This window comes from Mastigoproctus giganteus, chromosome 3 (genome assembly GCF_048544385.1).
Source record: "Mastigoproctus giganteus isolate SK-2022 chromosome 3, ASM4854438v1, whole genome shotgun sequence".
Taxonomy (NCBI): domain Eukaryota; kingdom Metazoa; phylum Arthropoda; class Arachnida; order Uropygi; family Thelyphonidae; genus Mastigoproctus; species Mastigoproctus giganteus.
In genome coordinates this window covers 243,388,495-243,406,533 of record NC_143577.1, presented here as the reverse complement: position 1 = coordinate 243,406,533, position 18,039 = coordinate 243,388,495, and the positions used below count along the sequence as shown (strand labels likewise).

General features: G+C 34.2%; 1 protein-coding gene across 4 annotated transcripts in view; it reads right to left on the bottom strand.

The window, feature by feature from the left end:
- LOC150088979 (uncharacterized) overlaps window positions 1-18,039 on the bottom strand; it is a 129,743-nt gene that overhangs the window by 38,010 nt on the left and 73,694 nt on the right. For all 4 annotated transcript variants that reach the window (XM_090369740.1, XM_090369742.1, XM_090369743.1 and 1 more), the window contains exon 7: window positions 3,865-3,899. In XM_090369740.1, coding sequence (XP_090225866.1) covers window positions 3,865-3,899 — 35 coding nt within the window. The remainder of the gene's footprint in view (window positions 1-3,864; window positions 3,900-18,039) is intronic.

Genomic DNA, 18,039 nt, shown 5'->3' with positions numbered 1-18,039 from the left:
AAAAATAATTTAAATAAATCACTTCAAACTATTTACAAGTAATTTTTCACCTTATCTAATGGGAACCTAACACTGGGACAGTTTCTCATTTTGGACCGTTACAAAACCATTCATGTTTTGTTAAATTAGTCCTGCAACTAAGGTCACAAAACACCAGTATACTATTTGTAGAGGAAGGAGCAAATAAACACACTCACGAGCCACGTATAATCAAAACGAAGGTTATACAGACCTTTAAACAGACCAACAAATGCCCATGAAATGCAAATGGCCTCTCAAGAATTAGTCCTGCCTTGAAAATTCATTTCCAACTTCCACAGAATTCAACAAATTACTGGTACAGACCACCACACAAAAGTCAGAAACTACCTTATTTGTAAGTCCCCCCCCCCACCAATTTCTTTACTATCAAGGCCTTCATGAGATCTTGATGACATTTCTAAGCACTACATAACCAACAAAGTATAAGTTACTCTGCGAGTTCTACACAATATAGAGAAAAAAACCCACACTGCCTGCCACTCACAATTGAATATAAACATCTGTAAACACTGATTCAGCCCTTTCAAATTGTTTATATGAAATGTAAATAGATCAAAGTAAAATAACTGCACTAGAACAGCAAGAAAACAAATCCTCCAATCAAAAATGCCAATGGGCATGGTTGCTGCAATGTTGGACCACAAAGGGTTAGGCTTACTAAGTGAGTGGTTTGTTGTTGTTAATAGGTTTAATGGTGCAAGGGCTGCAGTGACCTTATTGCACCTGTTCATTAAATACTACTAGGAACTGATATAGAGAATTAATTAAAAGTGATTACATAGGTAAATGCATTTTGAATAACGGCAGAATTCTGATAAATTGGCACTATTTCCTATGGAGGTTATGAAGTGTGGATGATTGAGATAAAGTTGACAAATATTTGAAGGCTACAGTCTTGTCAGCACAGTAACGAGAACAGTCTATAAGAATGTACTTTGTGGTTAACAAGGTGTGGCAATGTACACACTGAAGAGGATCTTCCCCCACAGAGTTGTCAGATGGATGTGGTCAATCTGTGTTCTTGCAAAAACAGCTTCACATTGATGGTTTGGTTTATTTTGTATTCTAGCAGGTAACCGAACAGTTCTTATTAATTTATTAGATTTTAGGTGCACCAGCAACTTGGATCATATTACAACACTGGGTATTGCCTGTACAAGTATACGCATGGGTTGAATTACATGGTAGGCAGGCTGTACTCAATCTACCCAAGACTGGCCAACCCCAGTCACAACTGAAGAAGTCTTTAGAAATTTCTCCAGTATGACAGAACTCGAACCCAGACTTCTCAAAATGAATGAAAAGTTGCAAAAACCACCATACTATTACAGTTGATAGAGAATGATAGCTAATTTCTCAGCATCTCAGGCAGTTACAGTACACAGAGAAAAGCCAATTGGGGATTAACATTAATTTCATTAAGTGGCCTAACCTAACTGATGTTCCAGACAAGTTAGATTCAAGGACAAAAAGTAGTCAAAGTTCTTGGTAATTTGCAGAAGTGTGAGAAAAAGATAGCAGATGAACTTTACTGAACAGGCTAAATACAATTGAGCCAAATGAAGTCAAGGAGAGGACTCTAGGTTAGCAAGGTGCTAACCTAGAGTCCTCCAATCACAACATAAGTAATTTGTCCATTAGACTCACTTTTGACTGTTGCAAAAAAAAAAAAAAAAAAAAGTTAACTATTGGTTCAGAGTTGTGGATTCACTGAATTTTTCACAGCTGGAATCCACAGTAAAATTAGAAATCTATTAAGCTAACATCACCCATTTCAATTTATCCTTAATTTTGTTGTCATGTTACTGCATAAGCAAAGGAATTAACATCACTTCAATGGCTACATTCCAACTTGTTAACTAATAAATACATTTGCTAAATAAGTTTAAATGATGTAGTTGGTCAGTGCATAACATCACAGTTGATGATATAATCATTTTTTCCCTTTCCTTCCTATGCTGGACAGAGTAATAGGAATACCAGAGTGGCACTTTTAACTGTAAGGAACTGAAAAGAAATTAAGTGAAGAGTAACAGTTAATGCCTGGAAACACTTCATTAAGATTAAAAGTGAAACTAAATACACTTGCAAAGTGAATTAGGAAGTTTTAAGATACTGAATGCTGGAATAGCCAATCTTGCTACAAGATTTTGAGAAAATATACCACAACTGCACCAAAACACTTTATATACTGCTACAATAATTGAGTCAGCCTCTACCACCACAAGTTTTGCTAAAGACAGACCAATATGCCCATCAGAAAAGGGATGGTAAATACCAAAATTGTATTTTGTCATGTACTATCCCAATACTTTCAATAATAGCAAGGGTACAACAGTTTTACATTGTAAGAAAAAGCATTGCAATGAACATTTGGGCTTGCCATGATTTTTTTTTTTTTTTTTTCACAGGCCATGCAGGTTTACTGATTCATACATTAGAACAAAATAACAGTAAAACTTCACTATCATTTTTGTGGTTATTATACGAATTTACTGTAACTGGAACTCAGATTGCATTGTGATTTTTTGTAATGACATTTCTTAAAAATTAAATAATTTGTGTACAGCCAAAACAAAAAACCTCTAAAGCACCAATATCCTAAATTGGTAAAACACATTTAACAAACTGTACTTACTGGAGAAAACAATCCATTCTCAATGAACTAAACTAGCTAGTTTATATCAATATAATGAAATGAATTCATAAAAATACCCACCCTTTAAATGTCATCTTACATTAAATATTGCCCAATCACACACAGATTTAAAACCCACATGTCAGCACCAGTAGCCAAGGAATCTAATATTAATCATTCACGATCTCTTAACATCTCACATGTTTGCTAATATATGTCCTTCCTTTACTCAAACAGTGGAATATCAAGTTACTTCAAAATTAAATTACGAATTTATCAATTATTTCCTTTAAAAAAAAAAAAATAAATAAATAAATAAAAAGTATTTAAATTACCTTCCCACCCCCTTTTTGAAACAAGCATATTCCAAGCATGAAACTTCAAATATTACCATTTTGCCATTCCATTACATGGCTGAAATATGACTTCCACCACTCAGTTATTCGTAGTACTATATGACCTGGTTGGTATTCACACATAAGATTTAAGTTTGTCAAATTATCAATAAATTCAATATATTTTCTTGAATAGCTTTATGCTAACTTCCAATTAAGTGAATAACACATCTCACTACACATCACTGCATTTGGCTTAAATGAAACCAAAATTATCTTTCAAACATGAAGGTAAACCTTATTCTTGCCAATACTAATGAGTAGCTTAATGTTAAACCAATAAGATTTATTAATACAACACCTTAAATTTTTATTCTTATAGCATTTTCTGAACTAACTAAGAAAACACTTTCAATAGACTAACCTGGGATAAGTTAATTTCAATCTTTGTAAAAATGAAAATAACATGAAATCATCAAAATAGGCACACTAAAGCATTTAGTATATTTAAAAACTGGTATAAAAATCCATCAGTCCTTAGCTAGATAAGCCAGAGAAATATCACAAATGCAACTGAGTTCAAGTTTTACTGTTAATCTATAAAAATAAAGAAATTACCTTAGCAGGGCAAGAAATTTCATGTATATATAATCTGTAAACATCCAAGTGGCAATTTTTAAAATAACTATCAGAATAAAAATTATGCATACTGATTCAAAATTCATACATGAAGTAAACAATTTCTTGCCCTGCATTTAATGCACTATAACCAACACTAGTCAACTAAACAATGGCACCAGTGATAAAAAAACAAAAAGCTATTAGCACCCTATAGCAGTGTGCTGTTACCTTTATTGAAACCTCCCCTTCCTGGACCTTGGTTACTAAAAATTGAAGTAGAGAGAATAAGTCTCCATCAGGGTACTTGAAGAACACTTCTATATAACATTAAAGCTGAGAAACACCTCCTACATGAGGCTGAACCAGTGCTTCACCTCTGCTTGTGATAATTACTCATGCAACATCTAATATTTAAGGTTAGCAACTGCACTATAGCATTAATTTTATTTAAAATTCCTTTAATACTGACAAGGCAAAGGTATTAAGCAATAAAAGTTAATACAAAATAGAAGTTCTTTAGTATAGTAGCAATTCATTTACATTACATAAGAAAATGAATTAATTACACACCAAGAACAATTATTTTGTGAAATATATCCCGAACAAAGACTAAATTGCTGTACTAAATCTTTACTGGTAAATTATATTAACATTTGATGTATATATTTTATTTCTAGAATTTTTTTTAAAGTAAAAGTTTAAATTCTATACAACAAGCAGTACTTTTCTTTGCAATAAATGAAGCAACTGGTTCCGCTTCGTCTTCATTTCTGCAGAAAGATACTAAAAATTTCATCTGAACACCTTTTTTTTCTTTCAAAATTTTATTATACTAAATATATATAAATGTATTTTATACTAGCATGAGAATCACAAGGAGTAAAAATCAGTAATTCATTTTTATCAAGGTTTTAAAATTACCTAAACTCATACAGTGCATATACACTGCACAATGGCAATTACTATTTACAGAGATTAACCACATGTTTTAAATGAAAGTTTTAAAATTGATAGTAAACAATTTTTATCAATGATAAAAACTAAAACATCACAAAACTAGGAGGGAAAAATTTACATCAGCACTGCACGTCAACATATATAAAACCATTCCGTTCCATTAGTATTCAAATTTTCACCCAATAAACAGGCATATCCATACAGTATATGCATCTCCATCTCTGTCTACAGGAATATAAAGGGGCAACTTGCCTGCTTATACAATTAAGAGCAAATTTGGTTGGATAAAATTTTTTTTCTAATGGTAGAAATTAGCATATTTAAGAATTTGGTAAGGCTAAGTGGATCTGAGGGTCAGCCACATGTCTTTTGACTTCAACCAGATAGAAGTACAACCTTTCAGGGGAGGAGGAATAACAGTTGCAACCTAAAACTAACTCAGAACTAAACAGAATACAATAGAAAATACACAAAGCAATAAGTATAGTCATGCAATCAACCATGGAGATAAAACTGCATCTTCTTGCATTCATATGTGCATGTTCTCAAACAGAGACCTGTATGTTTAATCAACACTTTAATAATGTGAGGTTATTACCATTTTACAGAGGTGAAGTTTTGTTTTAACTGTCTGGAACTGGAATATAAATATAAAATTGATTCGATTGCCCAATATAAGAATGAAACCATTTCATAAACCAAATGAGAATTTTAAAAAATAAAAAAATTATTAAAAATCTTGTCAGCACTTCTTTGGATGTAATATTTCCTAAAGATATTTTTTATCACTTTGATTAAATTTCTTCTAGTTCTGGATCTGAATTATAGAATTTTAGCTTTCGTAAGCCAAATGGAAATGCCCTTAAAAAGTGTGTGTACACGTGCACGCTTACACACTCCAGAAAGGTTTAAATGTTGATTAAATTGATATATTGTAAAGGCAGTACTGTAGCCAAATAAATACATTATCCAATAAATTTTGCACTGCAAACAGGAAAAGAATTTTTGACACTTACTTCAAGTCATTTCCACAATCATTACATAAATACAAGTAACAATTTGATTCCCAGAAAATGATTAAGAAAATTTCATATTTTGCTCATTATAAAAGAACTGTTAAGCAATTACAAATTTCATCAAAATCAGACACCCAGAAATCTAACAATTTTATTTAACCATCACCTCAATTTATCTGCATACAAAGTTTGTTCCAAAAAGTTCTAGGACTGACATTTAAAAAAAGCTTCTTTTTAGTAATGTTTAATTTGTCTGCTAGCATCCGAACTCTTAATCGGTGGATCCATGTTGGTTGTAAAAATTCTCAGATGTTAATCTGAACAGCTTAAAAGAGCAGCCCACCGTGCAAATCCATCCTGAAAATTACTATACCACTCAATAAAGATTGATCAACCAAAGGCTGTCTTGTGATGCTTTTCCCTTTTCAACAAAACTTAATGTTCTATCACCGCCAGCTCATTTTCATGTAAAACCAGAATATCAACCAAAATAAGCATAAAGACTTTAACAAGAAAGATATGGTAGGAATAAATGTGCAAGAATTCACATTGAAATGGTAAATTAAGTGTTTCATATATTCATAAAAGAAATGACATGAACGGACAAATTAAAAATAAACAAAAATCAATTCTGGAACATTTAGGATTAATTAGCGCTAGAAATTGCTTATGGCAATGTAGTGATTAAAAGAATGAGCACAGTGCCAGAAAAGTGGCTTTACTTGTAAGAGCCCCCCCCCCCCATTTATTAGTTTGCTAAATATGAATTATTACTATTCATTTATTCTACTACCCAAAAAAAAAAAAAAAAAAAAACCATGTCGAAAGGTATATGAAGTGAAGATAATTCCTTTATAAAAAAAATAATCACTGAAAAGGCTGTTATCTACTTTTCACTTCAAATCCCAGAAAAAAATTCACCACGAATGCACTTAGATTTAGGAACAATTTTATAACCTAAGGCAGTGGTGTCAGGCCTTTTCCCTATACAGGAGCCATATTCAAAGTTAGATGTTTCACTGGCTGCACTGAGCAATTTGAGTAAAATTAGTGTGTTATTTTCAATGAAGTGTACCACACACACTTTTGCACAGCCGATAAGGTCAAGCAGAAGGCGTACCATAATTGGAGTCCAGGAACATTTCAACAACAAACACTCATATATACAGAGTGTTTCTGGTCGGCCATGTGCACATTTTATACAAAAAATAGATAAAAGAAATAGAATTCACAACACCAACACTCTCACATAATCGCCAGTCTTTTAAATTTGTTTATTTACACATATTTTAGCATCGAATGTGCATGGTTATTGAAATAATTAACAAAATTAAAAATGCTGTTTTAGTTCACTTTCCATGCGATCATAAAAATTATTCATGCACTATAGGTCGGATACTGCGACCCAAGGAGTTGAAAAGAATGAATTGATTTGATTGATTGATTGACTGATTTGGTAGTTGTTGGCGCATCGGCTTCTGTGGCCATATTGCACCTCCCAAGGTTTTTGCAGTACTTTGATCCAAGCCCGAGGCGGGAATTGAACCCGCGACCTTTTGGGTTGCCGGGCAGGTACTTAACCCACTCGGCTAGAAAAGAATGAAGATCAGCATAACAAACCAAAGGAGGCTATTCTGTATATATTTAATGACAATGATTCAGCACATATGTACTGCATGAGCTCATTCACAATGCCTTCACACAACAGGAACGACCAGTCCACTGATACTGAGGATTACAAAGTTCTTTGATCAAGGTGTGCAAAGTCACATGAAATTAGTGACTATATGAAAAATGCTTTCTTATAACATATCTCAAGGATATACTCAATGGATTTTTATAACAGCTATTGAAAATGCAATAAAAAAAAATCACAAGATTCCCAATTTTAAAAAAAAGAAAAAAAAAAAAAAAGCATATGATGCATATTACTGCAACTGCAGAATCTTACATATACCAACTAAAGTATGCTCACAGTGATGCACATATTATTAAAGTCGTAGTGGATGCTATCATCTAAATAAGATTTATTGATAAACAGAACCATCACTGCAGCAAAAACTGTTTAAATAATGATGGTAATCAAGGAGAAAACTTAGTGAATTTACTATGATAAGTGAATATTTCCTCCAAAGGTAAAAAAAAACAGTTTCAGTGAAACCCACCCATCTAGAGGATGGACAGGAAAACCAACATTAAAATTAAGGAATAAAAATTGCCTGTTATATTCCTCCTTACCCCATAGCTTGTGGTATACCATCCACAATTAGGCATTTTTAATTCCCACATGGTAATTAAATGCTATAAATGAAAACTTTTCCCTATAATTCTACTAACACACTACTTCTACATTTCCCACTCAACAATCATACATACACAAAAACAATTCCTGCTAAATTAGATAAATTATTTTCAGTAAACTTGATCATAATATATAGTGGGCACTATGCAGATAAGTACAAGTAACTTCCCCATCCAAGGGATAAGCCTGCTGATATGCAATTCATATTTTGAGCTTAACGTATACAGGAATAATCTTTTTTGTACTACTCAGTTTATGCACTGATATTCTGGTTTCAATAAAAAAAAAAAAAAAAAAGTGGTTAACTGTAAATTATCAGATAAATCCACATTCACAACAGGAGATATTTTTTTAAAAACTGAGTACAAACACCAAAAAGGTGTCACTAATACTGTTATCAGGTTTGACATGACACATTACTGAAGATACTCCACACTTTCCTTCTGAATCTCTGTTCACCCTCAATGTACCAAAGTTGTGGAAGTCTTTGAGAACAGAAAAAAAAAAAAAAAAAAAAAAGGAGAATTACAACATGCGAGCCAAGTAAAGCATAAACTATAAAAGGCTTTATTTTTTTTAAAAGGTCAGGATTAAGATACATATAATATACTAGCAGTCACTGAACAAAGATTTTTCAGATTTCATCCATGTCATTTGATAATATTGCATATATGCAAGTGCGTTGTACAGAGGAAATTACCTGTACATTATGCAAACACCACTTCAGAATGTTAAAGCATTATCTATAAATGAAAACTGACAAATTTAGACTTAGCAAGCAGTACTAATATTTGGCCACCACAGATCCAAGCTTCGGTGGGCAATCATAAGCATTACAAGCCCAAGTCTTAAGTTAAACAAAATAAAAAATAAAATAATAATAATAAATGAAATAAATCTTCCTTTTAACCAATATTCACAGACATAAAACAAATATTTTATTTTTCTAGAAATATTTCAAAGTAAAAACTACTCCACACCATTTGCCAGTTTCCTCTTCACTGATTATTTTGTAAATGCCAAATTCACTATTTTAGAGTAATCATAAATGTTCAAAAAAAAAAAAAAAAAAAAAAACTTATGCTGGCATATAATGACTACAAACACCAGCAAACAATGAAACACCATTAGGATATACTGGCAACCAAGAATATATTAAAAGTTCTAATTCAGTTGTGATGAGCATGTGTATACTGTAAATGCACCACTTCACCGTAACTAGCCAAATCACTAGTTATTATTACTGCCAAATTAGAAATGAAACAAAGTTAATACCAGATGGATGCAATTATTAAGTGTCGTCTTTGTTATTGTACTTATTTTCATATTCCATTTAATGGTAATATAGCCTATATATTTTAAAGCAGGTTTGGGCAACTTGCAGTCGAATGAGAATTGTGAGGTCCACAATTTAACTCAGTATTGCACACACTAAACCTAATTTATAGGAAACAAAATTGAACTTCACAAGAAATACACAAAAGAATCAATTTCCAAACTTGATAAATTGTTCTACAGAATTAGTGCTTCTGATCACCTTTCCCCCTTCCAAAATCAAATTCAAAGTGTTGAAATTTCATCAAGAGTTACACTGAAAAAAGACAGCCACTAGTACAACTGTTCAGTTAACTCTTGTTAAGCAACCAAGTTTCATTAATTAAACATCACAATAAATATAAAAATTTTCATTCCCATATACAGCCTTCAAAATTCTTTCAAAAGTTTGGCCCACTGGGCAACTAAGTTAAGTTGCCCAGTCTATTCAAAAGCATCTTACCATAGAAGAGTGAATATTATCTGGAAATCATTTTTAAAATCAATTTGTTTACAGAGGTGAAAAAAAAATTAGTTTACTAAACCTTTTCAAACTTACCGAAGAGAGAACTAAACCATTGACCTCACTGTACATGAACACTCATCACAAAAGCTAAATTAGAAATAATTACTCAGAATAAAAAACCTAATGTTTTGGTGAAAGGGTTTAGGATGGCTGCCAATAACTCTTCACTGGTGCATTTCTGATTTTATCTCATTCCCTGACTACAAATCCTACCACAATGTTTAATTGAATATAGTTTATTTTACATGCTTGCATTTACAGTGCAGGGCATACAATTTTCAGGTTTAATGATTTCCTTGCCAAATGGGGAAGGAATATGAAATTAAGTTTTATTTCAATTATTTCTTCCAGAAAAATTTTCTAATTCAGAAGACAGCAGACATTTTAAAATACATATTGATAAATTCCATATCAACTACAACACTACATTCTTGGAATATCATCTCCTATATGTCAATTTAAAAAGATGCCAAACAGAAAATAATCTGAGGTAGAATAAAAACAAAGAATAAAGAGCTAATTGAACATCACAATAAACATCAAAATTTACTCCACCCTCACACAACCCCAAACTGTCCTGCAACCATACTATTGTCACATGACAGCCTTAATTTCTAACCCTCTGAACTTATAGAAATTTTTGGTCCTTATCATATTCAGTAAGAGCTGAATATTAACTGCTGACAATGTCAACAACTGCTGACATCTCAACATCCTTTGAGATGTGTTGAACTAGAGCAGCAAAACACCCTAACTGCTCTTCTTATAAAATTCTTAATAGGCAATATGCTGCATTTAATAGACCAATTTCATTAGACTACTTTAAAAAAGTCATTCATCCAAAATCTGCCATTTTCTTCTCTGGCTTCAAGCAATTATCACAAGCACAGCAGTCTAACCATGTAAATACAACATGTCTATGCATGAAAAGTAGCACCATCTGAATATACTCCAAGACATTTTGGATTTTGAATAATTTCAGTCTGTAAATTGTTTGTATTCTATGGCTGGTATATCTGTTTTTACTAGGCAAAAAACCACTTGGGTCCAAGATTGAGCAATTCAGAAAGCACATAAAAATTCCGTGGAGAAAAATTTAAACCCAGGTGTGAAATGGACAGATCATAAGGTGTGCTAGCCATGAGCAAAACTACTGGATATGAATAAAATTACTTCCTTGCATATGTATCATTAAAAGAATATTAAACATACTGTCATTCAACATTCACCAGAAAAAAAAAAAAAAAAACACCCTCTGAATTTTCAAAAATATATATTACCAAATTAAAGATGAGAAATTACTGATCAAAAGGAAGTAAAAGTATTGAAAAAATAATAATAGAAAACATATTTGCATGCATTAATCCCAGAATCTGTTTTAAATGTTATTTGGTTTTTAGGAGCATTAGCAACTAAGGCCATATTGCTCCAGGGATATGCAGTGATCATTCCCTGACCTTTCTGCATCCTCCGTATTTGGTGGTCACAGGCTTGAACCCCAGTCTAATCAAGAAGCGTGTGCTATGCACTGCCGCTCCTGCCCACGGAGGCGCCTTTCTGTTTTAAATGTCTTTCATAAGAAGCATTAGACAATAAAATTCCTTGGTAGATAATATTCCCAACGTACACTTTTCCATAATGGAGGCCTGAGTCTACCAAGCACGTTACATCCAAAAATTTTTTTATAACACTCCTTAATTTCTCTAGAAAATGAAGCAAAAGTGAGCTAGATATTTTATCAAAACCCTGTGACTTGCTAATTGTCATTACAAATCTTAAGTGTACTTACGGGCGGCACAGCTGTTTTCTCACGTTGAACGAAATGAACTGGTTCAATCCTGTCAATGACTGAAGTTCGGTAATAATTATCACTGAGGATGTGAGGAAGTCTGGGCTATAACTTTATGGTCAGTTTTCAACATGTGGCCAAGTTGGTGCGTCCTGGAGTTTTTTCCCCCTGACAGCAGACACACCAACCATGGAATACACACAGACAAATACACTTACAGGGGCTTACAATGGGTAAAATTATGGTACAAGTGGAGGAGTTCCACACCAGTGGAAGGTATTGTTAATAATGAAATTAATTTAAAAATCAAGCACTATACCTAAAAGGTTGTGCAAATTATTAATAAATGGAAGCCAATTAATTAGGCCGAATTCATTAACTCTGATCAAACCACATACTTCCATCTGGGGTTGATTTGCTACAGATTATAAATATACAGAAGAGAATCACCATGAATTTGTATAATAGTAAAGACATGTAGGGATCCTTCACTGGCACTTTCCACTGAACTACCTCTACCCACCCCTCCACAGATTACATGAATCCTGGAAACAGGATTCATGTAATTTAGTTCAATTCATTTTATGCTTTTGTAAATTATGAATTAAGTTCAATAATTAAAAAATAAAACACATACCCACAGGTTTATAAAAACTTAAAAATGTGTGATTCTGAATAGTAACAAGGATAAGGCCAACATTCCTGCTTATACTATCCCCCCCCCATTTTTTTAAAAATCTAACAGCCACAGCCATGTAATTTTAACCACTTAAAATTGGACATGTTTAGATGAACTTTATTCATTGTTTTCAGGTACATGTTATGAAACACCCCATATGTATTCCAGTTAATGTCTTAAATTTTTTTTTGATAATTACTCATCTTTAATTTGATAAAACATTTTGGAAAGCTAACTGTATTCAAAAACATTTTAGAATGTGTCAGTAAATGCTAAGAATTTGTATGTATGATCAGTAATCTGCTTGAATTAGAGATCAAGCAATATTTCAAACAAACTGCCTAATAATTTTGCATAAACTTTACTTTTGTATCACACAATTAGGGTAAATGAATCATCCTGTATGTAACTACACTGCAGCAGTTTACCCAAAACATTTAACCCACATTGTGAACAATTCAACTTTTAGCCAAACCACACTTCCCAGTAAAGAGAGGTATGCTTCTATTTATTCTCGGAAAGTGTCACCACCCAAACAACTCGTGATCTCAAAGGGTGTGCTTGATTTTAATCCATAAAATTTACAGAGCTATAAAGTTTCAAGCTGCAGAGGTATACATCACATTTTTTGACACAAGCTCACCTTTTCCTGAAAAGGTTGGCTAAAATTCCCACGTGAAATATCACTACATGTGCCTTGTATACCGGGTGCATATAGTAATATTTCACTTTTAGAGAAATACTACAGGCCAAAATATCCAGGTAGCCTAAAAAACCAAGCACTTTTACTATGTGAGCAGTTTAGATTGCACATAATGAAAGCTACAAAAAAGAATGTTTGCTGAACACAGTTTACTATAATTCCAGGAGGCCTTAATTAACAAACCCCTTAAACCATTCATGCATGGGAAGTGGACTAAATGGATGTATGAAGTTGCCAACAATCTAAAATTATTGCAATTGGTGTGTTAGTCTTCCAAGAAAAGCAATTGCACGCAGCTCACTAGCATAAGTTATCAGTACCAGATATACATCTTTGGCATATCATATTCCAGAAACTGAGTAATCGCCTCTTACACATCGTTCTAGTTACCCAACAATGAAGGGATGACAGCACTAACTGATAACAGTAATATAAGAAGTGCAATTTATTCCAAGGTTTTACATTTCAACATTTAATATTCACAGCAATAAGTTTTTTTCATTTATATTGCTTTCTTTGATTTTTTAAAATTAATCAACAGGGGTTAAAAAACCTTGATTAAAATTTGCAAGAAAAGTAAACTTTGGAAAACTATAAAATATGCAAACACTAGAAAAGCTACAGTAGTTTGTTTGCACACTATTTACAAACATATATTCGACCACTTCACTTCCAGGAAGTATGAAACAGAAGTGAATTACTTCACCAGAGGTGAGAAAGTAGACTGTCATACAGCAGGCATCTCCATTCACCAGACAGCATGACACCCAAAGCCAACTGGAAATATTGTTTGCAAGCAGAAGGTAATGTCAGCATTCATACCAAACCAGGTACACCACCATTAATGACTCAGAATGTGCTAGTTTAAATAGATAACAAAAGGATACTGGTGGCATTCTTACTAGGTTGCAAAAGTGATGATAGAACTGCGATAATTGTAGGCCCAACAAACATCAGAAACAGGTTAGCCTGGTTCTGCAAACACTCATAAGCCGAGTCTTTCAGCAATGCAGGTGGGCATACGTAGGCATGGAATATACCCAAAGAACAGTTATTAGCACTAGCTGAGGCATACGATGCAAGAAAGCAAGCTTATGCAGTATCAGCCAAAAAAAAAAAAAAAAAAAAAAACCCCTCCCATTTCACCCCTCCATTCGTTCCAAATGCCTGTCCAGCTCAGCCTTAAATTTATTTAGGCTATCAATTTCCACAACAAAAGATGGAAGTCTGTTCCACCAATCAACTACCCGCTGGCCAAAGACAAATTTCCACACATCTATTCTACAACCGTCTTTCCTCAATTTGAAACTGTGCCCATCTATTCTACACATCTATTCTACAACCGTCTTTCCTCAACTTGAAACTGTGCCCCCCCCCCCCGGTTCTTAATCTGAGCAAGATGAAGCATTCAGCTGGTTCAACTAATTCTAAGGCTTTATACACCTCACCTCAATCAGACCACACACAGGTGCCTGCTCTCCAGGTGCTGCAATTTGCAGAACTTAAGCCTTTCTTGGTAGGAGCACCCCTTTGTTCCCCTTCTTTGTACTCGTTCTAGCAACTCTACATCCTTCCTAAAATGAGGCATCCAGACCTGTACACAGTACTCTAGGTGTGGCCTGACCACTGCCTTGTATAATGGTATTACCACCTCCCTGTCCCTGCTAGCAAAATTCCTATATATCATTGACAAGACTCCGTGACCTGCCCTGGCAGCCCATCTGCACTCTCAGCAAACTTCATATTTGACTGTACAATTACCCCCATAGTACCACCCAGTTGGTACGTTTCTCTTTGGTTACTGCTACCCATATGCAGTACTTTGCATTTGTCAATGTTAAACTTCAGCTGCCACTTCTCAGTCCATTTGCCCAACTTATCTAGATCCCGTTGGATTAACAACCCTGCCAACCTTTGTATCATCTGCAAACTTGGACATTAACCCGATATACCTTCATTAATATCATTGATAAATATACAAAACAACAATGGGCCCAACACTGAACTCCACTAATAACATTTGTCCACGAAGAGCAGTGTCCATGGACTACCACTCTCTGTCATCTCCCACTCAACCATCCCTTTATTCGTTGTAGCAACTTACCCTTAATGCCATATCTCTCCAATTTGTACAGCAGTCTTCCATGTGCAACAGTATCAGAAGCTTTTCTGAAATCCAAGTATATGATATCAAAATTATTTTTGGCATCAGTTCCTTTGTGACCACATCATAGTATCCAATCAAATTGGTCAGACAAGGCCTCCTTTTAACAAACCCACGCTGTCTTAACTATTACTGTAGTCTTGTCCAGATGATCCTGCAATGCTTCTTTAAACAGTGATTCCATTATTTTCCCAGGAACACAAGTTAAACTAACAGGTCTATAGTTATTTGTGTCACCTTTTGAACCCCCTTTGTGAATTGGTGATACATTTGCACACCTCCAGTTCACGGGACCTCTCCTGAGTCCAAGGAAGCTCTCATAATTATGGCTAAGGGTTTGCTTACTTCCTTTGCTGCCTCCTTTAATATAACTGGATAGATCCCTTCCACCTCAGGTGCCTTTTTTGTTTAACTTGAAAAATTTCTCCTCCACTTTTGCTCAGTTATTACAAAATCACTTAGCTCCCTGTTAGAGTTTGATTAACTTCCAGCACTCCCCTCATGTGTGAATGTAGATGCAAAATACTCATTTAGTTTATCAGCTACCTGAACATGATCAACAATAGTGAACCCATGTTAAGTGGTCCAATCCAATCAATCCCTTTCCTTCTAGAGTTCACATAAGTAAAGAACTCTTTGCTGTTTTTCTTTGCATCCTTTGCCAAAGATTTCTCGTAATCTGCCTTTGCCTGCCTAACCTCCTTTGTGATTTGATTACAGACTAGTTTATATCTGCCATAGGCTTCTGTGTCACATTTACCCAGATGCTGCATCAACAGTGAAGTTCGATAGTGGCAATAAGATAGTATAGAGCTATTTTACTCAGTTTGGACTGGGTCCACTGGTTTCTATTAATCAAACCATGGATATAACTGTTGATGGCCCAAATCAAAAGTTTAGAGATTCAGATAATACAAGAACAGCCGCATATTCAGAAGTCCCACGGGGTAGAGCCACAGTCAAGTGAAACGTGTACTACCATACTCCCACAATGGCCCTTTTTCTGATCATCTGTTTTACCTGCACTACGACAGTTCTTCAGGAAAAATGATAGACATTTCCAGCTCAGAAGTGAACCCAACTGAAGATCTTTGGTATGTTTTTAAACAATTGAGAGGCAAAAACAAGACCAAGACACACTAGAAGAGAAGAAAGCTCTGGCAGGGTGAGCCTGGGGTAGCCTAAGCATCCAAGGAGAGCTTAAAAAAAAGAGGAATAGGGTGGGCAAAAGGGGTAGAGAACAGGGGCAGTGTCGAGACACTCACCTGATTTAAAAGGGGAGACTGTAAAGGGACCCCTAGTACAGGATGCCCATTCTGGTCCATAGGGTGGGAGCTGAAAGTAGGTAGTGGAGTGAGCCACCATGCAAAAAGGGTAGGGGAAGGAGACTGAACCACCCCAGATGGTAGGAATAAGAGAACATAGGGAAAGAGATTCCCATGGTGGAGATTGCTTTTTGCAGCTGTCCCACACTGGCCTGGGGTACCCTAATGGCCAGTGTCAGCATCCCACACCATGCCAGCTAGGAAAAGCTACAGCATGGTATCAGCTTGGATAACCACGAGGCCCCCCCGAGGGTCTGCATAGCCATCAGTCTGCCCGGTAAAGAGGCTAAGAAAGAACATGCAATAATAACTTACTCACACAATTTTACTTTTTATAGTTTTTTTTCTTTCTTACACTTTCTTTTATATATTAAATTAGATATCGATCAGTGCATTTCGACAGGTGCCTTTTACGTAGAAAAGATATGACTCACACTACAATATTATGTAGAAAAGCGTGCACAGGGGGCAAAGCCCCCTAGTATTATATAAAAATTATAATTTTTTCCCTGCTCCCAGCATTGCAATACATGTTGAACGAGAGGCAAACACAGAGAGAATAGAAGCTTTATCATTATTCTAATAATAATGATGCACCTAATTGTCTTCTACTATACATTGTTTTATGCACATTTTGCTAATTATTATGTATTATTGTTCTGTATATTCAGAATTCTACATTGGAATTCTGAATTAAAATTTAAAAGTTAAATTTTAATTAGGGAGAAGAAATGGGTTTTACCTGAAAATCATATGCCTCGTACATGAGCTGTTTGATCTATTCATATACTGCTTGAAAATAACAGTAACAAATTGTCTTGTTCATACCACTTTCGTTAATAAAGTCGTATTATATAAAAACTTTAGACATGCTCACGATTTGATTTTAGTGTGTGTGTGTTTTTTTTTTTTTTTTTTTTTTACAAATTACTTTCTGATCCAAGGCCACACAGATCTAAAATTATTACACAGTGAAACGATTCCAGCCAAAATTGAATTATTCAAAAACTCTTTTCTACATAAAAAAAATTTAACCACCAATCAAGAATATTCTAAGAGACCAGTTAATTTTATTATCTACAAATTCTCCAAAATTCTGCTGTAATAAATTAAATTCAGCTCAAAGACTGCTTTTCTTAAGCACTTTGTGCACAAGTAAGCATAAGGGTTATTGCTACCTGCACATAAAACACCTTACTGATATTCCATATTTATAATTAAAAGGCAATCATGCACAATAATCAGTAATTTGGTACTCCAGCAACCAGGTTTCAGACATACAATCTGATGTATGTGCAACATGGCATTTAACTCAATAGGTCACAAAAGGTTACAGGAATAGCATTCAAGCCCTTAAGCATAAACAAAACAGGAGTTATTTCGTGTCTTTATTTTTGCCCTATGCTGAGAATAGGTTGTATCAAAAATCAAATTTTCACTGGTTAAGTTATATTTGTACTAATATTCCATTTCAGAATGTTTTGATAATAGCTATACACCTTAGAGGATAATAGCACAAACTCATGAAGAGACATTATATACTCAGCCTAAATATACATTAATCTAATAGTAATAACTACAGATGTTTTTTTTTTGTACTTCTACGTTTAGTCACCAGAAATGTCTAT